This window comes from Acomys russatus, chromosome 13, assembly GCF_903995435.1.
Source record: "Acomys russatus chromosome 13, mAcoRus1.1, whole genome shotgun sequence".
NCBI classification, from domain to species: Eukaryota; Metazoa; Chordata; class Mammalia; order Rodentia; family Muridae; genus Acomys; species Acomys russatus.
This window is the reverse complement of record NC_067149.1, coordinates 49,434,056-49,453,488: the sequence shown is the minus strand read 5'-3', so window position 1 is coordinate 49,453,488 and position 19,433 is coordinate 49,434,056. Positions and strand designations below refer to the sequence as shown.

The window sequence follows — 19,433 nt, the reverse complement described above, 5'->3', positions numbered from 1 at the left end:
CATATCTCCAGGAATTGACGTTTAATATTTCCCCTGAATCATTATTGACCAGGTTCACTGTCACACTTTAAAAACTGGTGAGCTTGGACTCCTTTCTTATATTTCTTGTGCTGGCTGCGATCACAACCCATACCTACGTTAGTGCCAGCATCGCTTTGACACAGGTTGTCATTATTACGATGGTGTCTGTAAGCTCCTGGCTTGAGGACACAGAAAATCCAAACAGGTCTACTTACTTTCTTCACTGTTGGTTTCAACGGAATGAAACCAGACACCATTTTCACATCAGCAATCACCATGTTGGAGGCTGGGCGGCTCCCTGTGTAACTACAGACCAAAGAAGTGGATGGCAAGAGAAATGTTAATAGTTTGAGTTTGCCTCCTTTGAGGTTCAGCAGCAATTGCTGATAAAGCCTGTGGGACTTTTCCATATCTTAAAATAGATGGCCCTTCCCATCAGTATAAATAGTCCTGAAAAGGGCCTGTGCAACAGTGTCACCTGGACAGTGCATTAAAAACAGGTGGATCCGCAGGGCTTGCTGCCCATCCAGCACCATCTGCTTACCGAGCTCCAGGCCAGTAAAAGACCTAATCTCCAAGCCAAGTATGTATGGAACCTGAGGACTGACGGTAACACAGTCCTCTGTCACACACGCACAGGCACACGTGCACCCTCAACCCCCATCACACACAGCACACTGAGGTAAACAAGAGGGCAGGTCACACTGTGCTGTCTTCTTTCCATCCAACATCCCTTTGGTTTTTGCAGTTAGACCTGTTTCTGGCTGAATTTAATAGGAAGCTTTTTGATGAAGCTTTCACAAGAACTGAATATCTTTTTTAAAAAAAGAAATCTTTGTAGAAAAAATGGAATTTTTATCCGAGAAGTGGTGGCACATGCCTTTAATTCCAGCACTCATGAGGCAGAGACAGGCAGATCTCTGAGTTTCAGGCCAGCCTGGTCTACAAAGCGAGCCCAGGTCAGCCAGGGCTGTTACACAGAGAAACCCTGTCTCAAAAAGCCGCCACTATCACCACCACCACCACCACCAACAATAACCACTAAAAAGAGTTTTTAAAAGACCAGAAAGGATTTCTTTGTTGGTGAAGAACAGGCCATGTTAAGTTCTCATGGAAAAAAAACCATATCATTTTATTATGATAGTGGCAGAGGAAGATACGCTGGCAGCAGACTAATTAGTAATTAGAATCCTACAATTCATCATTGTTCACTCTGCTGAAGTCAAGCATCCTTTTTTTCCAAAAGAGAAAGCGGAATCCCTTCAGACACCTCTGACCCCACCCTGTGAAGTGTTCTAGGAAGATGGCGCTGTAGTCGACCAGAGCCAGACAGACACTCATACCTGATCTCTAGCAGGATCTGGAAGCTGTTTTGGCCTTGGGGGTTATCACAAGTTAGAGGTACTGTCTGCACATGCAGAGCAAACGCAGACTGCTGCTTCTCCAGGTGCACATTGTACCTCAGCGTCGTCTGGTGAGTAGTGAACAGAATTTCTTTACCTCCATTGCACTGTGCCCTTGCGTCCTTTTCCCCCATACTGAGCATCATGTGTGCAAGTAGGCAGTGCGAGACCTTTTATCCTGGGGAAGGACTCTCGCAGCTGCATACCCACCCCTTCCCCAGGGTCTCACCTGAGCATACACACATCCTTCCCCTGTCATGTTAATTTTATATTCCCCAGGAATGTCTGGTAATGGGACCTGCTGCAGTAACAGGCGATTACTGTCCTCCACTTGGAACTTGTGGGAAAATGTCCCTGATGATTGGATGGTCACCGAAGACATTTTCTGACTTCTGGAAAAAGTAAGTGCTCCATACTTGGACAAAGCATGGAGAGCCACCACAGTGTCCTGAGAGGGTAAAGAAAACATCCAGGAGAGCATAAGGTCCCAAGGGCTTGAGCTTCTTCCCAAAGTTCATTTTAGCTGTGACAAAAGCGTCATGAAGTTAAGTCTCTAATTATTTGGTCTTTAGACTTCATTTTAGCCTTTAGTTTAGGGTACATTTGAGAATCAAAACATTCCCCTCATTTTCCTCTTTGCACAGAGTGCTCTAGCATTTGCAAATCTTCACAGACAGCAGAAAATATTTTTTTTAAGATTTTTTTTCTCCCAGCATTTACTGCTTTTCTTCCTTTGTCCCCTATTCCCATGGTGCTGCCCCCCATCCTCTCACAAAATCACATGCCTGCTCTCATCACCAAACCTTCTCCTGCATTTGGTGAGCAGTGAAGACACACCAATACCACGACTAAGGGCGGGGCATGCCTCAATCTTATCAAACAGAAAATCTGTCATCTGGAGCTGCCCTTCATTGCCTTGCTCTTCAGTGGCATACTCTGTGAGGATGTCCGCCATGCTCCGGAGAGCATCTCCCACAGGAGCCTTCCTTATTCCAAGATAGCTCCAGACGCTACCCTGACTACAGAGAGCAATGAGGGAGTAGAGATAGCTGCACAGTGAGGGCTTAGTATCACAACGCAGACTGTCCATCAAAAAGCAAAGAATGAAAGCGTCAAAGTGCAATTGCCAGGTTCCTAGTGTCATGGAAGGTCTTTTCTTTGTACATTTTATTTCTCTTTAGAGAAAACTACCATTTCACTATATTTCTCTAGAGATTAACTGTGCCATATGTGCCCAGAATACCCAGAGCATAAATTATTGATATTATAGCTGATGTGGTTTTTTTGGTGGGGAAGGGCAGATATCACCTCATGAGAATTACGCTGCCTAGATGATAAAGCAATTTTTAAAAAAGATTTATTTTTACATATGTAGTACTCTACCTGCATGTATATTTGAGTGCTAGAAGAGGGCACCAGATCTCATTATAGATGGTTTTGAGCCACCATGTGGTTGCTGGGAATTGAACTCAGGACCTCTGGAAGAGCAACCAGTGCTCTTAACCACTGAACCATCTCTCCAGGCCTAAAGTGAATGGCTTACAGTCCTGATTGTTTCCAGCATCAAGAGGTAAAGTGAGGCAGCAGGAGCCCCTGGCAGCTTGGGGAGAACCTGAAGGTGATCTATCCATATACACCATTAGGAGAGTCTGCCAGGAGAGGGAAAATAGCTGTATCTAAGGACAGCAGGACAATAAAGATGTCAGTTTGGTCCAAAGAGCATCCTTCAGGTACTCCACGTGCTATTCTAGAGTGAGGGAATTACACCTAGGCTTCTGGACACTCCAGGATTTTTGCCACTGTTTTAAGTCAAGGATTGGGTCTGGGTTAGAAGTTCTCAGCAACATAGATCCATTTCACTAGTCGTGGCATGAAGAGAACTCCTGTGGCTGGGCACAGAAACCAGGATAATTTAATATAGAATGTATTATCCCTCACTTCCTACAGACTCAAACTGCTCAAGAGCAACATTTCCTTGGTTCTTTCTCCCCTTTCCCCTTTTTCACATTCCTGCATCTCTAGTTCAAATCTCCTAACTGCACGGGGACTCTCAAGGAAAATCACTCACCTGTGTGGAGGAGAAGCCGCCATAGGAATTCTGCTGCTTTGTGAGCCACTTCACAAGGCGCATTGCCAAAGCCACATCCTCGGGGCTCGGGGCTGGCTGGGCAGCTACGAGAGCCAGGAGAATATAGGCATTCATCTCCACTACAGGAGAGGGAGCCCGGAGCTCATACAGAGACTCCTCCGATTTCCTGGGTTCCTCAGGATTTCCCCAATGGATGGAGTTGCCTTAGGGTAAAAATAGAGAAATAATTAAAAGTGTGAGTAGTCAAAAAAAAAAAAAAAAAAAAAAAAAAAAGGTGTGAGTAGTCAACACACAGACATGTCTACACTTAGGAAGAAGGAAATACAAATGGTTGTAGTAGGTTTTAAAATTTTTCAACCACAGTATCCCAGATTTATCGATTCTCAGCAAAAGTCTGCAATTGGTGTGATGGGTTCTGCCTGAGAAAGACTGTGGACAGAAATTCCTAAGATATTGACTAAAGTAAGTCCTCGACGGCAAAACATGGCTTGTTCAGTGTTCAGGCCAATGACTTAGTAAAGTTTTCCATTGGTTTCAAAGTTGCAACTGGAATAGCAAAACCTTGAAGCACAGTTTCTTTTATGTGTTCTTCATAGTTTTTTTGCTGCTCCTGATATGTACATATGTATCAGAGAGAAAATGTTAATTTTTAACTGTATTTACTTTGGTCGGAACTGTGTACATTCTACTGTGATTTTACATTTGTTGATTTTGGTCACACTACTAGTAAATACTGAAGAGAAGGCTTTTATAGAGAAGAAAGACTAATTGTGTTTTGTTTGTTTGTTTCGTTTTCATTTGGTTTTGGTTTTTTCGAGACAGAGTTTCACTGTGTAACCTTGGCTGTCCTGATTTCAGTTTGTAGACCAGGCTGGCCTTAAACTCACAGAGGTCTGTCTGCCTCTGCCTCCTGGGTCATTCCAGGAGAAACAGCAGTGTGCCACAGAGAAGAAACTAAAATGTAATGTTCTTTCCACACTCCCCATTGTCCTTCTCTAGAACCAGATGGAGAGAAACATGATGATGACACATTGTTACCTTCTTCTATAGCGTCATCATCCAGTGACTTCAGGATTTCCTTTCTCTTATCCTGGTTCCCTGCCAGAGTAAAAGCGTAGGCCAGCAGTGCCTTGGTGTACATACAGTTGTGGTTTTTCCTTTGTTCCATTGTCTTCCAGGATGAGTCTAGGCAGGTCAGGGCTCTGGAGACAACAGGATGCTGTTGGCAGAACAACGAAACCTGAACTATGTGAACAAGGGTCCGAGCAGGTCCTGGAGCGAAAATGAAGGTTATGGCAATTTGCACTTTTCAAATACATTTTTCTGATTCCCTCTCCAGTCTTTTCCTCCCTCCCTTCCACCCTTCATTTTTTCCTATCTTCTATTTGCTATTGATTATCTATCTATACTCTATTTCTTAGGAGCCATCTTTCTTTCTTTCTTTCTTTTTTTATAAACTCCGATTCATTTAAAATATGGACTAATAGGCACAGTGTTAAGAACTGTGTTTTCAAGTTGATTTTGGGAAAATATCTGGTATTTCATTGAATAACTGGATGCTCATTAATGGAATTTGACAAAAGTAAAGCATTGTTTTTTGTTTGTTTGCTTGTTTTTTTTAAAAACAAGACAAAACAAAATAGCCACTTGGCTTTAGGTAGGGTAGAAAGCCATAGGCTTTGCACCAGTTTGGGAAGTTGGAGAAGCAATGTCGTACTCACTGCATCTGGGAGGGAACTCTCCAGGAGAGCGATGGTTATATAGGCAGAGAGGGTCACTCCTTCTTCTACGCCTCCCTGTAATTAAAAAGGAGGGAAATAGGCAAACTATACAGCAAGCAACCCATCAAAGATGTCTTCCCCAGTCATGGCCTGTCCCTTGTTTTTAACGGACGTTCTCATTCATATCCCCTTTATTAAAAAACCACCCCGTGCTAAGTAGTGTGACCTGACTTTCAAGGGTTTTAGCTCACCACACTTATAAGTAGTTCAGAAAAGATCACCTTCATGGCGTTGTTGAATAGCCATCCAGAGCTCCTGAAGCAGCCGTGGTCCTGCTGCTGCTGGGAGAGCCACTTGAAGGCATCAGTGATGTGCTTCTCATCAATAAAGATGAACTCTCGAGCTTGGGCAAAAGACTTGAGCACAAAGGCTGTGAGCCTGACATGGGAGGGAGAGTGGGGAAGAGGGAGCTTGTGTTGTGGGGGCAGAACCAGCATACATGGGTTTCCAGGGGTCCACACCTCTAAGCATTCAGTCTTAGGGTCTCTGTTGGACAATGTCTCTGGCTACTCCAAAGCCAGCCTCCATTCCTTGGTTCTCTTGGATGTGGACACACTACAGTACGGTTTTAGGTGCTATCTGCTTTTCTTTCTCAATTCTTCTATCTTGCTTCCTCTGGTGTTTACCCAGTATACCTGTACCCTCACATTAAGGAGTTCCCCTCCCCACTTCTGATGATATTTTTTGTAGTTAAGAAAAAATCCCCTCTGCTAAATGCCCAACTATATATTGTCTGCCTCAAAAATTATGTCCTTCTTCTTGGCTTACTTTCTGTTTCCACCAGCCTCTATTTCCTTCGTCACGTGTTAGCTGTTTGCATGTGTGTTTTATCTCAATAATGATTCTCATGTAATGCAAGGCCATGTGAAGAGTGGCAATAGCCTTTCCAGTCTCAGTATGAGCATCTTTGGATGCTCAGCAATGGGAGCCAGGCATTTAATGATGAGAGTCTTGGAGAGAAATGAAAAGTTCAGCTTGTTGAGTCCAGTAAAACACGTGGTACAGAATCAAAGCAGATGAGGCTTGAGACAGTCTTAGTTCTGCCATGTATAATCTGTGCTGCCTCCAATATGTGCCTCTGAGGCCCTGACATTGGTTGTACTTCCATTAAATAAATTGTGTGTATAGTTGCCATGAGGAACAAGGACTGAACAAGGCCTGGCACATAGAGGACTCTTCTTACCAAGTGTTTCCTTCATGCTGCCCATCTTCATCTCCAAAGGCACTGTAAGAGCCATCCTTGTGTTTGTAGTTCAGCTCCCTCTGATAACCTGGAACGGAAGGCTTTGGGTGTGTTTTAAAGCTATTGGTGCATCAGAGAATGGCAGGTTGCAAGTCTGAGGCCAGAGAGACCCTCATGGACCTTAGCTTATAGCACTGACAGAGAACCTTGCTCAGATTTCCCCATCCATTGCTAAGCCCCACTTCTGGAGAAAAAGTTTACAAGAACAAAACAGGGGTTCCGAGCCTTACTGACCAGCATTGAGGTAATCAATGGCTTTGGACTTGATCTTCTGGGTCAGCTGTTGGGTTTCATTCAGGTATTTCAGTACGTAGATGTTAGGAGCAAAAAGGACCATGTTCTGCTCCCCACAGCCATAGGGCATGTGGAGAAGGTTTTGTGTGTTTTTTATGGCTGAACCCAAGATATCACCTGGAAGTGAGAGGTGTGACATCAGAACAGCCATTATCTTCAGGAACAGAAATGACACCTGCAGTAGGATTGCTTCTCAATGAGGTGAAGGAATTTTTAGGGTGAGGTGTGCTGGGATAGAGACAAAAGAGGGATGTTGAAGAATTCCAGTGTAGTAGTGCAGAAACTATATATGGAATCACAGTGGGGGAGGAGAACTGGTAGTGACTATTGTCCCGAATCCTCCAGAGATGGATTGACTCACCCAACACAGAGAAATGGGCTCTGGCTGAATCAGTCACCACTGTCGGTGGGAGCACCAGGGACAAGTTTTCTGATAGCACAGCATCTTAATAAGCAGAACAAATGGGTAGGGCATCATCTCTGTTCTTTGCATTTGCAGAGTCCCCTAAGGCCCGTTGCTTTAGAACTGTGCCTTAAACTCTGATTTTTTGCCTCCCTAGAAAAAATGGTTTTGATATAAACATCACAAATCCATATTTCCTGGTACTTCTGGCTTGTGAAGCTCCACTGCCTCCCCTTCTATCACCTGTTGTGTTGTAGCAAAGCATCTGCCCAAAATGAATGTCCAAGTCTCTGGGATCCTCTGCTTCTGTTGATGCTTTATTTAGTTATTGTAATAAACACATGAAAATGTGTTTAATGGTTAAATATTGGTTTAGGTAAATTGTGTGTGTGTGTGTGTGTGTGTGTTTGTGTGTGTGAACTTTAATATTAGTGTTTTCTGGGAATAAGGACCCTTACTTTAGAAAATGCCTCCATAACATTAGCCTGTAGGCAAGTCGTTGTGCATTTTCTATTTTAAGAATGGATGTGGCAGAGCCTGGCCCAGGGTGAGTGATATCCCATCTGAGCTGGTGGTCCTGTGGTGTTTAGGAAAGCAACCTGAGCAATTGAGGGAGAACAAGGCAATAAGTGGCATTCCTCCACAGCTTCTAGTTCAGTTCCTGCCTTCAGATTCCTGTCGTGTATTCCCTTCATGACAGACTGTGACTGTGTAGCTTAAATAAACCTTCCTCTCCTTGATGCTTTTGGTCATGATGTTTCATCACAGCAATGGATAAGGCCATGTGTGAATCAGCAGCTGGTATGGGAGATGAATTCCAAGCCACCGTTTGCTCTTCCTGGGTTGTCTTGGGAGGTTTCACTGCTCACTCCCATGTTGCTGTTATAGATGGCTTTCCTATGGTAGGGGGGACGGATGGATGATTTTGTAAAAATGAAAAGCAGGAGACCAGAAATTGGCCAATGGGCAGAATTGAGCTTTTCTTATCCTATCCTTGGCTTTTAAAAAAATTAATCATCTCCAGTGACCCTCTTCATCCTCTTTCATGGAAAACATTTAAAGGATTTTGGTATTATATGATGGTTTCCTTCTACCCATTGTACTAGTAATTTTTACATTAGTTTATGCCCTTCACAAAGAAATTTCCTTTATTTTATCTATTCTGTTAACCTTCATATAATAGTGGATTTTTATATTAAATTATATCTATTATTCCATTTAACAAATTCTTTTGACAAATATGTTTTGAGCAAGCATTACACCAACTCACTAAAACAGGTGCCAGCAATGCAGTCGTCACTATGAGTGCACAGGCTCTGTCCTTATGTTTGTCCCTCAGAAGGGACAATGAGCTTCCGCTTTTGTTATATGCTGCTGTGTTTCCACTGCAATAGTCAGCTTCCGTGAGGGCAGGGATAAAAGAGCAAGTCATAAAAACAACCATTAAAGGAAAATGCTATGCTGAGTATAGCATTGTCACTTGGCTTATGGGTGGGATTTATCCAGTCATAAAAGTCTCTCTATAAATGTATTTATAATTTGAATATATATATATATATATATATATATATATATATATATATATATATATATATATTCATTCTGAAGATATTGTCAATATCCTCTCCATTTTTTTCTGATTCCTTCCTTCCTTTCTTTTTTAGAAACTTTCAATCGTGACCTCTTCTTAGCTATTCTCTATCCATAACTATCTAAGCACTGAGATGGGCTAGATGAAAACATATCTGTGTTTCAAAGAAAAGGGCTTCGATGAGCTCTGAGTTCCCTTGGGACTATGACTATATCTTTGACAGCTGCCTCAGGTCAGTGACCTTTATGAGGATCTTGGTTTTGCTGTTTATTTTTAAGTGGTAATAAGGTATACAGCATCCTATGTTTCTTACAGGACTATTGCAAGAAACATGTCCTCACCTGATGCACAGAAGAGTGAACTGAAGGTGTGCTCCTTCTTAATTCCTTCAGGCTTGGACAAAAAGACAGAATGTTCAGACAAGAGAAATTACTGAGTGTGCAAACACAAAAATGCTGGAGACTTTTTTTGAGTGAGAGTTTCTTTTACTTGTGAGGCCATGGGCTAGAATCAGATGATTTAACCTTCTGCCATATCAAGAATGGCACAAACGTGAAAATTTTGGCATGCCACGTAAGAAAAAAAGGTAATAAGGAAATATAATAAAAAGGAGGGTACTTGATAGAATCAGAAGGAAGAGGTATAGCTCTAAAACTGGTATAGACCACCCCCCAAGCTTCAGTTAAGGGAATAGGAAGGGAGAAGAAACCAGAACACACACCGATTTAAAAGCATGGGCTTGCCACTTGCTATGACATATCTCAGGGTCATATGTTATTAACTTTTGTTTTTCATCTACATATAGTCAACACTGCTCCACTATCTGGACTCAGTGCACTGCCAGTCAAGGAGGTCTACTCACCTCGACTATCAGGACTTTGACAACCGTGTCCCTTTTCCCCGTTTCAGGCACTGTGGGCACATCAGAGCCACAGGCCTCTGGGGACTGTCGGGCTTCTGCAGTCACAGAGAAATTCACATTCCCTGAAACACATGGTCCACAGAGCTGAGCTTAGATGTGCCACAAACTTGCCATCCACCAAAGCCCCAAGATCTGCAAGGTATCCTCGGTCTGTGAGCAGTGCAAGGGCTTTCCTGGTATTTAAGAAAGAGGTTGGCTTGGCTGAGTGTGGTGGCTCAAGCCTTTAATCCCAGCACTGGGAGGCAGAGGCAGGCTGATCTCTGTGAGTTAGAGGCCAGCCTGGTCTCCAGGGAGAGCCCAGGGTATCCAAGAGAAAGGTAAACTGACTGATAGCTTTCTCTCGGGGGCCCAGTGGGAAGAAAGCAATTTAAGAAACCTTCCTACTCACACTTTCTGGGTAAAGTCCCCTTACAAAATTTTTCACTCACCTAAAGATTTGGGAGTTACCAACCAGGATTTGGTGTGCCTCCCATTGGCACAGAGGCAGTAAGAATCTTGGTCTTTTACCACTGGGGCAGCTGTGAAGTCAGGAGAGGCTTCCAGCTCCACACTCACCTGTGGTGCCACAGGAGGAAAATAGCAGAGATGTTACCATATAAGGACAGCACAAACGCGTGGGAGGAGATAGGTGAAAGAATGTGAAGGGTATTTGTGTTGAAAAGAGATCAGGAGGGGTGCTCTTGAAAAAACATGAGCCTAAAAGGTCATGAATTTCATATGAACAAACATGTCCACAATTTTATTAACTATCACCATTCATTATCTAAACAAACCTAAAGAAGGGAAATTATATATTTCGCTATCTCTGTTTTATTTTGATGGCAGAAATATATTTACTATACTAGATTTTTAACTACTAAAGTATACACCTGCCTCTAACAAAGGTAAAACCCACTGTAAACAGTATGCCATTTTCTCCTGACTAGAGCCTCATACATCTACATGGACTGTATCTTTTGATTGTCTACGGAGGCCTCACAGAACGTCTTGTCTCTGTCAGTACAGCATGTATTGCTTAAATATGGGCAAAAAAGTCACCTAACACATCTTATGTAGAGTCCATACTGTTAAACGTTGTGCTGTATATGTTTAGCTTGAGTCTAGAAATTGAGCACTTGGAACCAGCACTGATGGATTTAATACAGCCTCTTCCTTCCTTTCATTTAATTCTCAGTTATAATTTGCACACACTAATTGTCCTCGTCCCCTCTAGACAAGCTTAACTCAGAAAGGTGTTCACCCGGATGCACGAAGGAAGGTAGTTCTGCACAGTGGCCTTGAGCGTGAAGGCTTCTCCACGGATCACAGAGTAGGGCATCGTGAGCGCCACGAAGAAGGGCTGGAAGGCTTGGAGAGATACCACAGGGGAGAGGCCAAGTCCAGTGTCATTGGACAGGCAGAGGGCTCTGGCCTTCCACTCAGTGATGGTGTCAGGGACCGTCACTTCCATGTCAGCTACTCCTGAGGAGCTGGGGAGGGAGAAGGTGAAGCACAGGAAGTGAGCACATCTGCTGGTTATTGCTGAGATGGTGACCATTAACCATGATGGAACACAGCCCCATTGAGTCCTTCAGAGGAGTGATAGGAAGTGAACAGTGTAAACAGGACTCCAAATGGAGAAATAAAAGGTCTTTCTGTCGTCCTCTTTTCACAACTCAGATCATAGCCTATGGCCCTTCAAAGCCCTAGTGGAAATCTGAACATAGATATGAAGCTTTCTCTGAACTCCCGTCTCTGAAATACCGCACAACTTTCGGCCTACATGGCCTACTCTATGTTGCAGTCTAGTGGGCTTCTCCATGTAGGACTGCCTCACTTATGGGGTTCCTGAATGGTTGTAAGCATAAAAAGGTACATGATAATGTTTATGTGCATTTTTTCCGGGAGTGATGGAAATACATACATTGATGCATTGATGGGTTGGTATGCTATGTGTTTTAAAATTATCCATTTCCTTTGTTTATGATACAAATTAGTTAGAGAAATACTAGAAAACAATGAAAAAATTCATACCCAGCCCAAATCATACAACTGGAAATTACTTACTTTACTATGACTAAATCCCAGATCCAGGTTTCAGGAAAATATTTTCGAATGGTCTCAGCAACCGAATCTTCAAGCTGTGGCTTCTTGTGTGATGGAAACGTTTTTCCTACTAAGCGTCCAGCCAAAGGGTCTAAAGTAATCGTAGCTCCACCATCATACAGCATTTCATAATCTGTGACGTCATGACGGAAGAGGTGAGCATAGTGCTTGAGTACAATGGGATACAAAGTGCAGTGTGAATGTAGCTTAACTTTTGGTTTCTCCTTGACTATTAAACACTGTTACAATTACATCGAAAACTATGCATTAAATCACTCAGTTTGGGAGACAGTGTGCAGCACTCTGAAAGCGGCTCACACTAGAGTCAATATTTTAAATGGCCAGTGCTGCTTGAGCATGAAGGGTGAGTATGTGCCCTTTGACTCGGTGCCTTTTCTTCGACTATTCTTACTTCTATTTGCAAGCCCTGGTTTTCCCATTACTGCTTCATCTCTATTCCTTAGGGAATTCTCTTCTCTTCTCATGATACATTTGCAAAAAGTTCTTCACACTTCACACAGTGATTCTCTAGTAGAGTAACTGTTGCATTTTTGCCTTATTTTCAGGCAAAGAAGGAAGAGCCTCCAGCCTTCATCCTCCCTGTGGTACCAGCATGGGTTTGAGCACATTTTGCTCAGGTAAGCTCGGGTTCTTTGTCTCCTATTTGGATGCTATACATGTGCTCTACAATTTTATTATCACCTTTGATAAATAACTCACATTTATTTTTGTTCTGTAAATAAGCCGTGGTTTGCTACTTTACCTGCTACTGGTATACATAATTTGGGATGTTTGATCTTCAAGTTGGTTAATGCTATTAAACCCATGTCCTAGAAGAGAGAATATTAATCAAGCAAAATATCTCAAAAATCTGAAAAAAAATTCTGTGTGTATAAAAATTACAGTAACTATGTCAGATACAGTTTCACATTTCAAGTAAGATTTCTATTTAAATTGTGTTTTTCATACTCTAGAGAGTGAAGTGAACAGCACAGAGTTCATAGTGATGCATATGCTTGGACTTTCTGATACAATGATGTTATTTTTAAAAGGTGGAGAACGCCTTTATTTCCAGCATTTGCCAGGGAGAGGCAGAGGTATGGGGAGCCATGACAAATTCTGCCATGTTAGAAATCCCGTGCTTAGCCTGCAAGCTGTGACCTTCGATTTGCTGACCTTCGTCAAAGGAGTTCTTCTGTTCTAGGCTATCCTTGGACTATTTACCTTTGAAAGAAATAGAGAAGAACCTACTGGGAGCCACCCAGAGGATCAAGGAAGTTCTTCCAGGGAGCTACTCAGAGAAATAGGAAGTTCTTACAGGGAGCCATTCAGGCCATTGTATTCTTGCCTGGGGGCTAGGGAGAATGGGATTCGAATAGATCCTATTGACCTTCCTATATATGTTTTTACTAGTCTGCGTTAAAATGAGTCTTGATCAGAAATTTCCAGACTTTACTCATTATTTCTTGTGTCTCTGTCCCCCACTTTCAATCCCTACTCCCTCTTTCAGTTGAACCCTGGTTTGATTTGTCCCATGGGCCTGGACACATCACAGAGGCAGAGGCAGAGGCAGAGGCAGAGGCAGGCATTTCTCTGTGAGTTTGAGGCCAACCTGGTTTATCCAGTGAGTTCTAGAACAGCTGGAGTTACATAGTGAGAGCCTGTCTCAAGAAAACAACAACAACAATAATGATAATAATAATAATACCCACCCTGGGCCAGTTTCTTCAATAAAAAGAGAAAAAAAAATTAGCCAGACCGGGCAATTTCCAAGATGCAGTTTTTGGAATGCCTGGAACTGGACCCATGATCTACCACATGAAAGGTGGATATTCTGACAGTGATTCAAATCCCTGGCACAACTCTAAAATTCTTTACTGATAATGGTGTTTCATTAAACCTAAATAATTCACAGAGCAGCATGTTAGAGGACAATATGGCTTACGTCCAGGTATTCATAGACGTCCTTCTCATTTTCTTCTCTTGCTGAGTGTGTGATGCCCTCAAGGGCCTTATCTCCACGCCAGACACAAAGGTCTTCATCTTCGGGCAGCTCATGGGAACTTGGATTAGAGTCCTTGTGCAGCATTTCTCTCAGGTTGTATATCTGTAAGAAACAGGAGACAAGGGGTCCTCTCTCTTGGAAGACACAGAAAGAAAATGGTGTGATCACAGCAAATCACTTGATGTTTAAGAAGCACCTGTAATCGTTGAAAGTACTGACACCCAGGGCATGGGTAGGGCAGAGTGGTGGGAGCAAGGGAACGCCCTTTCTGTTTTTGTCAGACCCTTCAGGCAGTACATGAGTTTTAAAATTAAACATATTTAAACTATTTGTCAGCTACAACAATTTCTCAAGAAATATTTTATTTAATAGATTAGGAGAAGGTAAAAATTCAAAAGAAAAACCTTTTAGTAGTGTACTTTCTAAAGCATTTTATGCAGGTGCACCATAAGAAATCTCACAATTTAAGTAAAATTAAATTGTGGTTTAATTTACGTGTTTGTTTAAGACTGGTAAGTTCCCAGCAGTATTCAGACTAATGATTTCTGTTTTTTAAATGGACATATGCACCTTACATTTTAAAACATGGTCTTAGCCAGTGTGAACAATAATTCTTAAGCTATTACAGTGACTTTGTAACCATTCCTAATAAATCCTGTCTTAATTCAATATAAAGAAGTGTTTTACTATCATTAACTTGGGTGAGACTCCTGGAAATAGTTTATGCTTTTAGTTGTGATTCTGAAAATTTCAAAACAAGTTGAGAACCTCGTATTTCAAATTTTAATAATTTAAAACGTTATATCTTTTTCTTATTTGGGGGCTTCTTGAGATGTACAAGATGCAATTTCTATAAATCATTTCCTTTAGCTCCCACTGGCAGCTTCATTATGAAAAGCTCCTCATGAGCATCTGAAATGGAGAAGTCACTCCTGGAGTAAGATAGGAGCAACAATGACACAGAGGGCCTGGATCACATGCAAGCTTTGCAGCTTACTGACTGCTTTACTTCCTGGTTTGTCTTGAGTTTATTGGCTGAAGTTTTCTGAGGTGTTCTTTGGGATCGTATAATGTGGAGCTCCCTTATAGATGTCCTTAGCATTAAAAGCAGTATACATACGTTCAAGAGCCCTAGTGACTGAATGATCACTGCTTTATATAGCACCAGAGGCTCCTCCTGCTCAGAGCCTCTGGGCTTGGCCTTTCTTGGGCAGAAGCTGACCAGGACTCACCCAGGAAGGAGAGAGCTCAGCTTCAGGCTTCAGGAGCAGCACGCTTTGGTCCACTGCTCTCAGGCCACAGAGGGACTGAGGAGAAGCTGTGACATGCAGATGGGCCTGTGAGGCAGGAAGACTTTGGTCTGGCTTGAAGCTTAGGTCCACCTGTGGGAAGGGAACTCAAGCTTAGCAAGGGTTCTGCCACATGGAGTCACCTTGTAACTCTGCACTGCATGTCTGTTTTTCCAGGCTGTAAATAATTCCAGAAGCTTAGCTGAGGCTCTTAGCCTCCCCTTTCTCCACTTGGATTGATTTAGGAAAACAGGAGATTCGTCAAAAATCTGAAGAAAAAAAAAAAAGTCCATTTTGGCTTCCTAAAAGTCTTGCAAATAACTCATTTTTGGTATGTGTGCACATGCAAGTACTTGAGTGTGGTGTAAAGCACACGTGTACACAGGTACATGTACCTGTGTGTCCAGCAGAGTGCAGAGGAGGGTGTGGGTGGCCTGCTTTCACTCTGTACCTCATTCTCTTGAGAATCTCTCAAGATCCTGGAGCTAAACAGGCAGCCAGCAAATTCCAGTAATTCTCCTGCCTCTGACCTCCACAGCACTGGGGATATGGGAGCCTGCAGTCATGGCCCACTTTTTTTTTTTTTTTTACATGAGTGCTTTTATCAGAACTCAATGTGGCAAGTGCTCTGAAGCCCTGAATTTACTCCATTTTAAGGGCCTTTTCATGATAAGACTTATAGCTGGAGTGTAAAATCAGTATTCTTTTGTCCACAAACAGGGTTTCTCTGTATAGCCTTAGCTGTTCTAAACTCGCTTTGTAGATCAGGTTTGCCTTGAATCACAGCGATCCACATGCCTCTGCCTCCCAAGTCCTGGGATTAAGGGCGTGCCCTACCACTGCGCCGCAGAAAATCAGTATTCTAATTGGAGATGTGTCTACATTTATCTCTTTCTTTCATCTATATATCTGTCTGTCTATCTATCTATCTGTCTATCTGTCTATCTATCTATCTATCTATCTAACTATCATCTGTCTATTTGTCTGTCTATCTATCTATCTATCTATCTCTGTTTGGCCATCTCTATCATTCATCTCTCAATTATTCCTATTTAATTAATTTCAGGGGAATGAAGCAAATAGCTGTGGCCTGGGCTCTATTGAAAGGAGGGTCCTATTACTGGTCTTGCATGAAATTATGTAACATGTAGGGTCTATGAGATGGCTCGGTGGGTAAAGGCAGCTGCCGTCAAGCCTGGTGACCTGAGCTTGATATTCTGGACTCATGTGGAGGAAGAAAACAGACTTCTCAGGAATCCTGTGCATTCATATACACACGTGCATGGGTAGATATATACAATAAAAAAGTTAATTTATAGGACTTTGAGTTAGTTCATTATTAAGGATTTGGTTTCCATCTCTTGCTTCCCCAATTCCTTGCTTCTTTCCTCTTCAGCCTCCAACCATTTTGGAGGTTTGTGAATTGAAATCTGGCTCTCTGGTGCTGAACACACCTTTGCCACTGAGGTACACACAAATTACTGGGTTTGGTTTACTTATCTGAAATGTCCTTAAAACATTCCCAACCCCTCCTTTTAAAATAGAAATTTTAGGAAATAAGTTACTCACTTTGTTGAGAAGACACTTTTCAATTTCAAAATTTACGGAATCTGCAATCACTTCTCCATCAGGCAAGATGGTGTAGATGAGCAATTTAGCCACAGGGGCCATGCTGAACTCCACAGGGATCTCCAAGGTAAAGTTGCCTTTCTCTGGAGCTAAAGGGAATGGGATGAGATGGTAACGGATCAGTATGCTGACAGGAAAACCCAAATGACTAAACACAGGGATTTGAAGGATTGTCTGTAGGTGGAAGATGCTCTTACTGTTCTGTAGTTAATTGTTTGCTTGCTAATGACCTCACAAGGATATAGGGAGCTCACTGCAAGATACCCCCCATTAGGGGCTCACCATCAAATTATAGCTAATCATATACTAACACTTTGTATTTTCTATACCTTAGCATCCCAAAAGACATCTGTTAGCAATTCCTGTTATAAAAAAGAATGAAACACCTCAACTGATGTTTCATTTATTATTTAGGTAAGAGGAAAAATAATAGAAATTACAGCCTGGTACTCAGCTGAAAACCAATGGCCATCTCAGAGGAGCCAGCCACACTTGACAATCATAAACATATATTTGTTGTTAAACAATTTTTCTCACTGAAATGTTCACAGTATTTACATTTCTTGAGAGAAAATTATGCAATTGAAGTCGCTGCTATTTTTGTGGAAGCTGAGGAGATTACCAAACCTTCTGTGATTCCCACTTAGTGTTTGAGGAAGAACTATCTGGATATTTGGTTACATACTTAACTAGTTTTTTAAATTGGCCAGTTACAAAGAAGCCTCCATTTAAGTAAACTTTTTGAGCATCAATTAAATATCTGCCACTTCTAGAAAGTACTTGGAAAATATCTGTGACACCACATATGTAAATCAATGTACTTCATGTGGTTGATATTCCAAATGAAGAGAAATCAATAATAAACAGGTAAATTATAGGAAATATGTTTGCATGTGGCAAGTGCCATTTGTGAAGGTAAGGATGGCAAGACTATGAGCACTGCAAATATCAGGATTCAGTGTTAACTTGGGGTTTTAATAGGAACAGGTGGAAGAGGCCTGATTAAGGAAGTGACAATTGAGTCAAGTCGTGGTAGAACTGAGTAAATGACATCAGGACACCACAGGGTGATTTCACACATAAACTCACAGCAGCTATGATCCCCTGCCCAAGACCTTCACAACATCAAGCCCTAGTCAACATCCCAGCATGGATGGGGAGGGATTCATGAAGACCCACTTTTAGTTGAGGAGCTTTTGACAGCTGATAGCTATGGAGGGGAGGAATGGCCCTATAGCACACGCACACACACATGGGTAATACTAACTGAACTATAAAACAGAAGACATAAAGTACGGAAGAATGCTGCAGGATATTTGATCCCATTGTGAACCCTGAGATTGTGATCTGTAAAAGCCTGTTTGATATTTGGCATGGTTGAACCCTAGCACACACCTTTAATCCAAGAACTTTCTGTTTATGGTAAACAGGTGATTCAGGTGTGGCTCAGTCTTAAAACACACCTTTAATCCAAGAGCTTTCTGTACTCAGGATATAATAAGTTAAGCCTAGGTCAAGAGGTGGAGCCAGAAACCAGCTGACAGGGACTAAGTAGTAAGAAGGGACTTAGTGAGAAGGGTATTTAAGAAAGCATGGATAAGGAGGCTTCTTTTGGGCTTCGCACTAGCAAGCCTTTGGCCTTGGGTTTTTTTGGCCTTTTCCTCCTGGGCTGTCATTTGAGCTAGTGAGCTTTGTGGACTTTTTCTTTTGAGATGTGAGCTGAGTAGGAAGGACAGCTGGGCTCTCTCTCTGCCTCTCTGAGCTGGCAGGTCTTCACCCCAGCATCTGGCTCCTGAGTCTCCTTTGGTAAAATCAAATGGTTGGGATTTTCATTTCTTTTAAGCTACAGAAGCAGCCTGGTGGAGGAGCCAGGGAGGAGTTGGAGAGGATTAGTGGGTAGTAGGTATGATTAAAGTACATTGTATTAATACATGTGACCTTCAAAGAATAAGTAAAATGTCTTTAAAAATAAAAGTAAAGGGACTGGAGAGATAGCTCAGAAGTTAAGATCACATGATGTTCCATGAAAGGAACCACGTTTGATTCCCAGTACCCACACCAGACTGTTCAGAACTCTATAATTCCAGATTCAGGATATCCAGGGGGATCGGATGCCTCTGACCCTGACATCTTACCCCAAAGCACCACACACATAACAGAAATAATAAAAATTAGTCAAATACACCAAGATCAATGTAGCTAGAATGGTTTAAGGACCAAGGCTGGCACCCTCCAGAGTTTTTTGGGCAGACACTAAGATAAGACATTTTGCTCTGTTGCAGCTAATCTCTACATGAACACAGAGATTCCTTACTTGGGGAGTATCTTGGTGTACTTTGTGTTTTCAGGTGCTACATCTGCAGAATAGACAGTTTTCACCATTGTTGAATGAGACTCAGTTTAGGAATCTGAGACTTTTTTTCCTGAAGGTCAATGTATGAGTGATAACCTACATTAGATGGCAGAACCCTGAGCTCCTGCTGTGCAGTGTTTACAGAGACTTACAAACATCATGGCATCCTTAGTTACTCAGTGGTGAGAGTCCACTGGTGAGCATGTGTGGACTCAGTTGGAGACTTGTTGCTGGGTGGGAAAAAAACTTACAGTTTCCTGGGTCTCGTGCCTCCAAGTGGTGAGTGTGGCTTCCAGTTTGGATGATCTTGCCCTGGGCCACGACC

At 42.3% G+C, this 19,433-nt stretch overlaps 1 protein-coding gene across 1 annotated transcript in view; it reads right to left on the bottom strand.

Moving 5' to 3' along the window:
- Nucleotides 1-19,433, bottom strand: part of LOC127197670 (murinoglobulin-2-like) — a 110,820-nt gene that overhangs the window by 68,395 nt on the left and 22,992 nt on the right. Inside the window, exons 13-31 of the mRNA XM_051155648.1 lie at nt 19,360-19,432; nt 16,696-16,844; nt 15,070-15,219; nt 13,778-13,939; nt 11,794-11,999; nt 10,988-11,216; nt 10,176-10,302; nt 9,688-9,809; nt 9,167-9,218; nt 7,193-7,276; nt 6,772-6,948; nt 6,478-6,565; nt 5,516-5,672; nt 5,235-5,309; nt 4,552-4,732; nt 3,493-3,716; nt 1,654-1,872; nt 1,365-1,492; nt 237-327 (exon numbers count right to left, since the gene is read on the bottom strand). Coding sequence (XP_051011605.1) covers nt 237-327; nt 1,365-1,492; nt 1,654-1,872; nt 3,493-3,716; nt 4,552-4,732; nt 5,235-5,309; nt 5,516-5,672; nt 6,478-6,565; nt 6,772-6,948; nt 7,193-7,276; nt 9,167-9,218; nt 9,688-9,809; nt 10,176-10,302; nt 10,988-11,216; nt 11,794-11,999; nt 13,778-13,939; nt 15,070-15,219; nt 16,696-16,844; nt 19,360-19,432 — 2,694 coding nt within the window. The remainder of the gene's footprint in view (nt 1-236; nt 328-1,364; nt 1,493-1,653; nt 1,873-3,492; nt 3,717-4,551; nt 4,733-5,234; nt 5,310-5,515; nt 5,673-6,477; nt 6,566-6,771; nt 6,949-7,192; nt 7,277-9,166; nt 9,219-9,687; nt 9,810-10,175; nt 10,303-10,987; nt 11,217-11,793; nt 12,000-13,777; nt 13,940-15,069; nt 15,220-16,695; nt 16,845-19,359; nt 19,433) is intronic.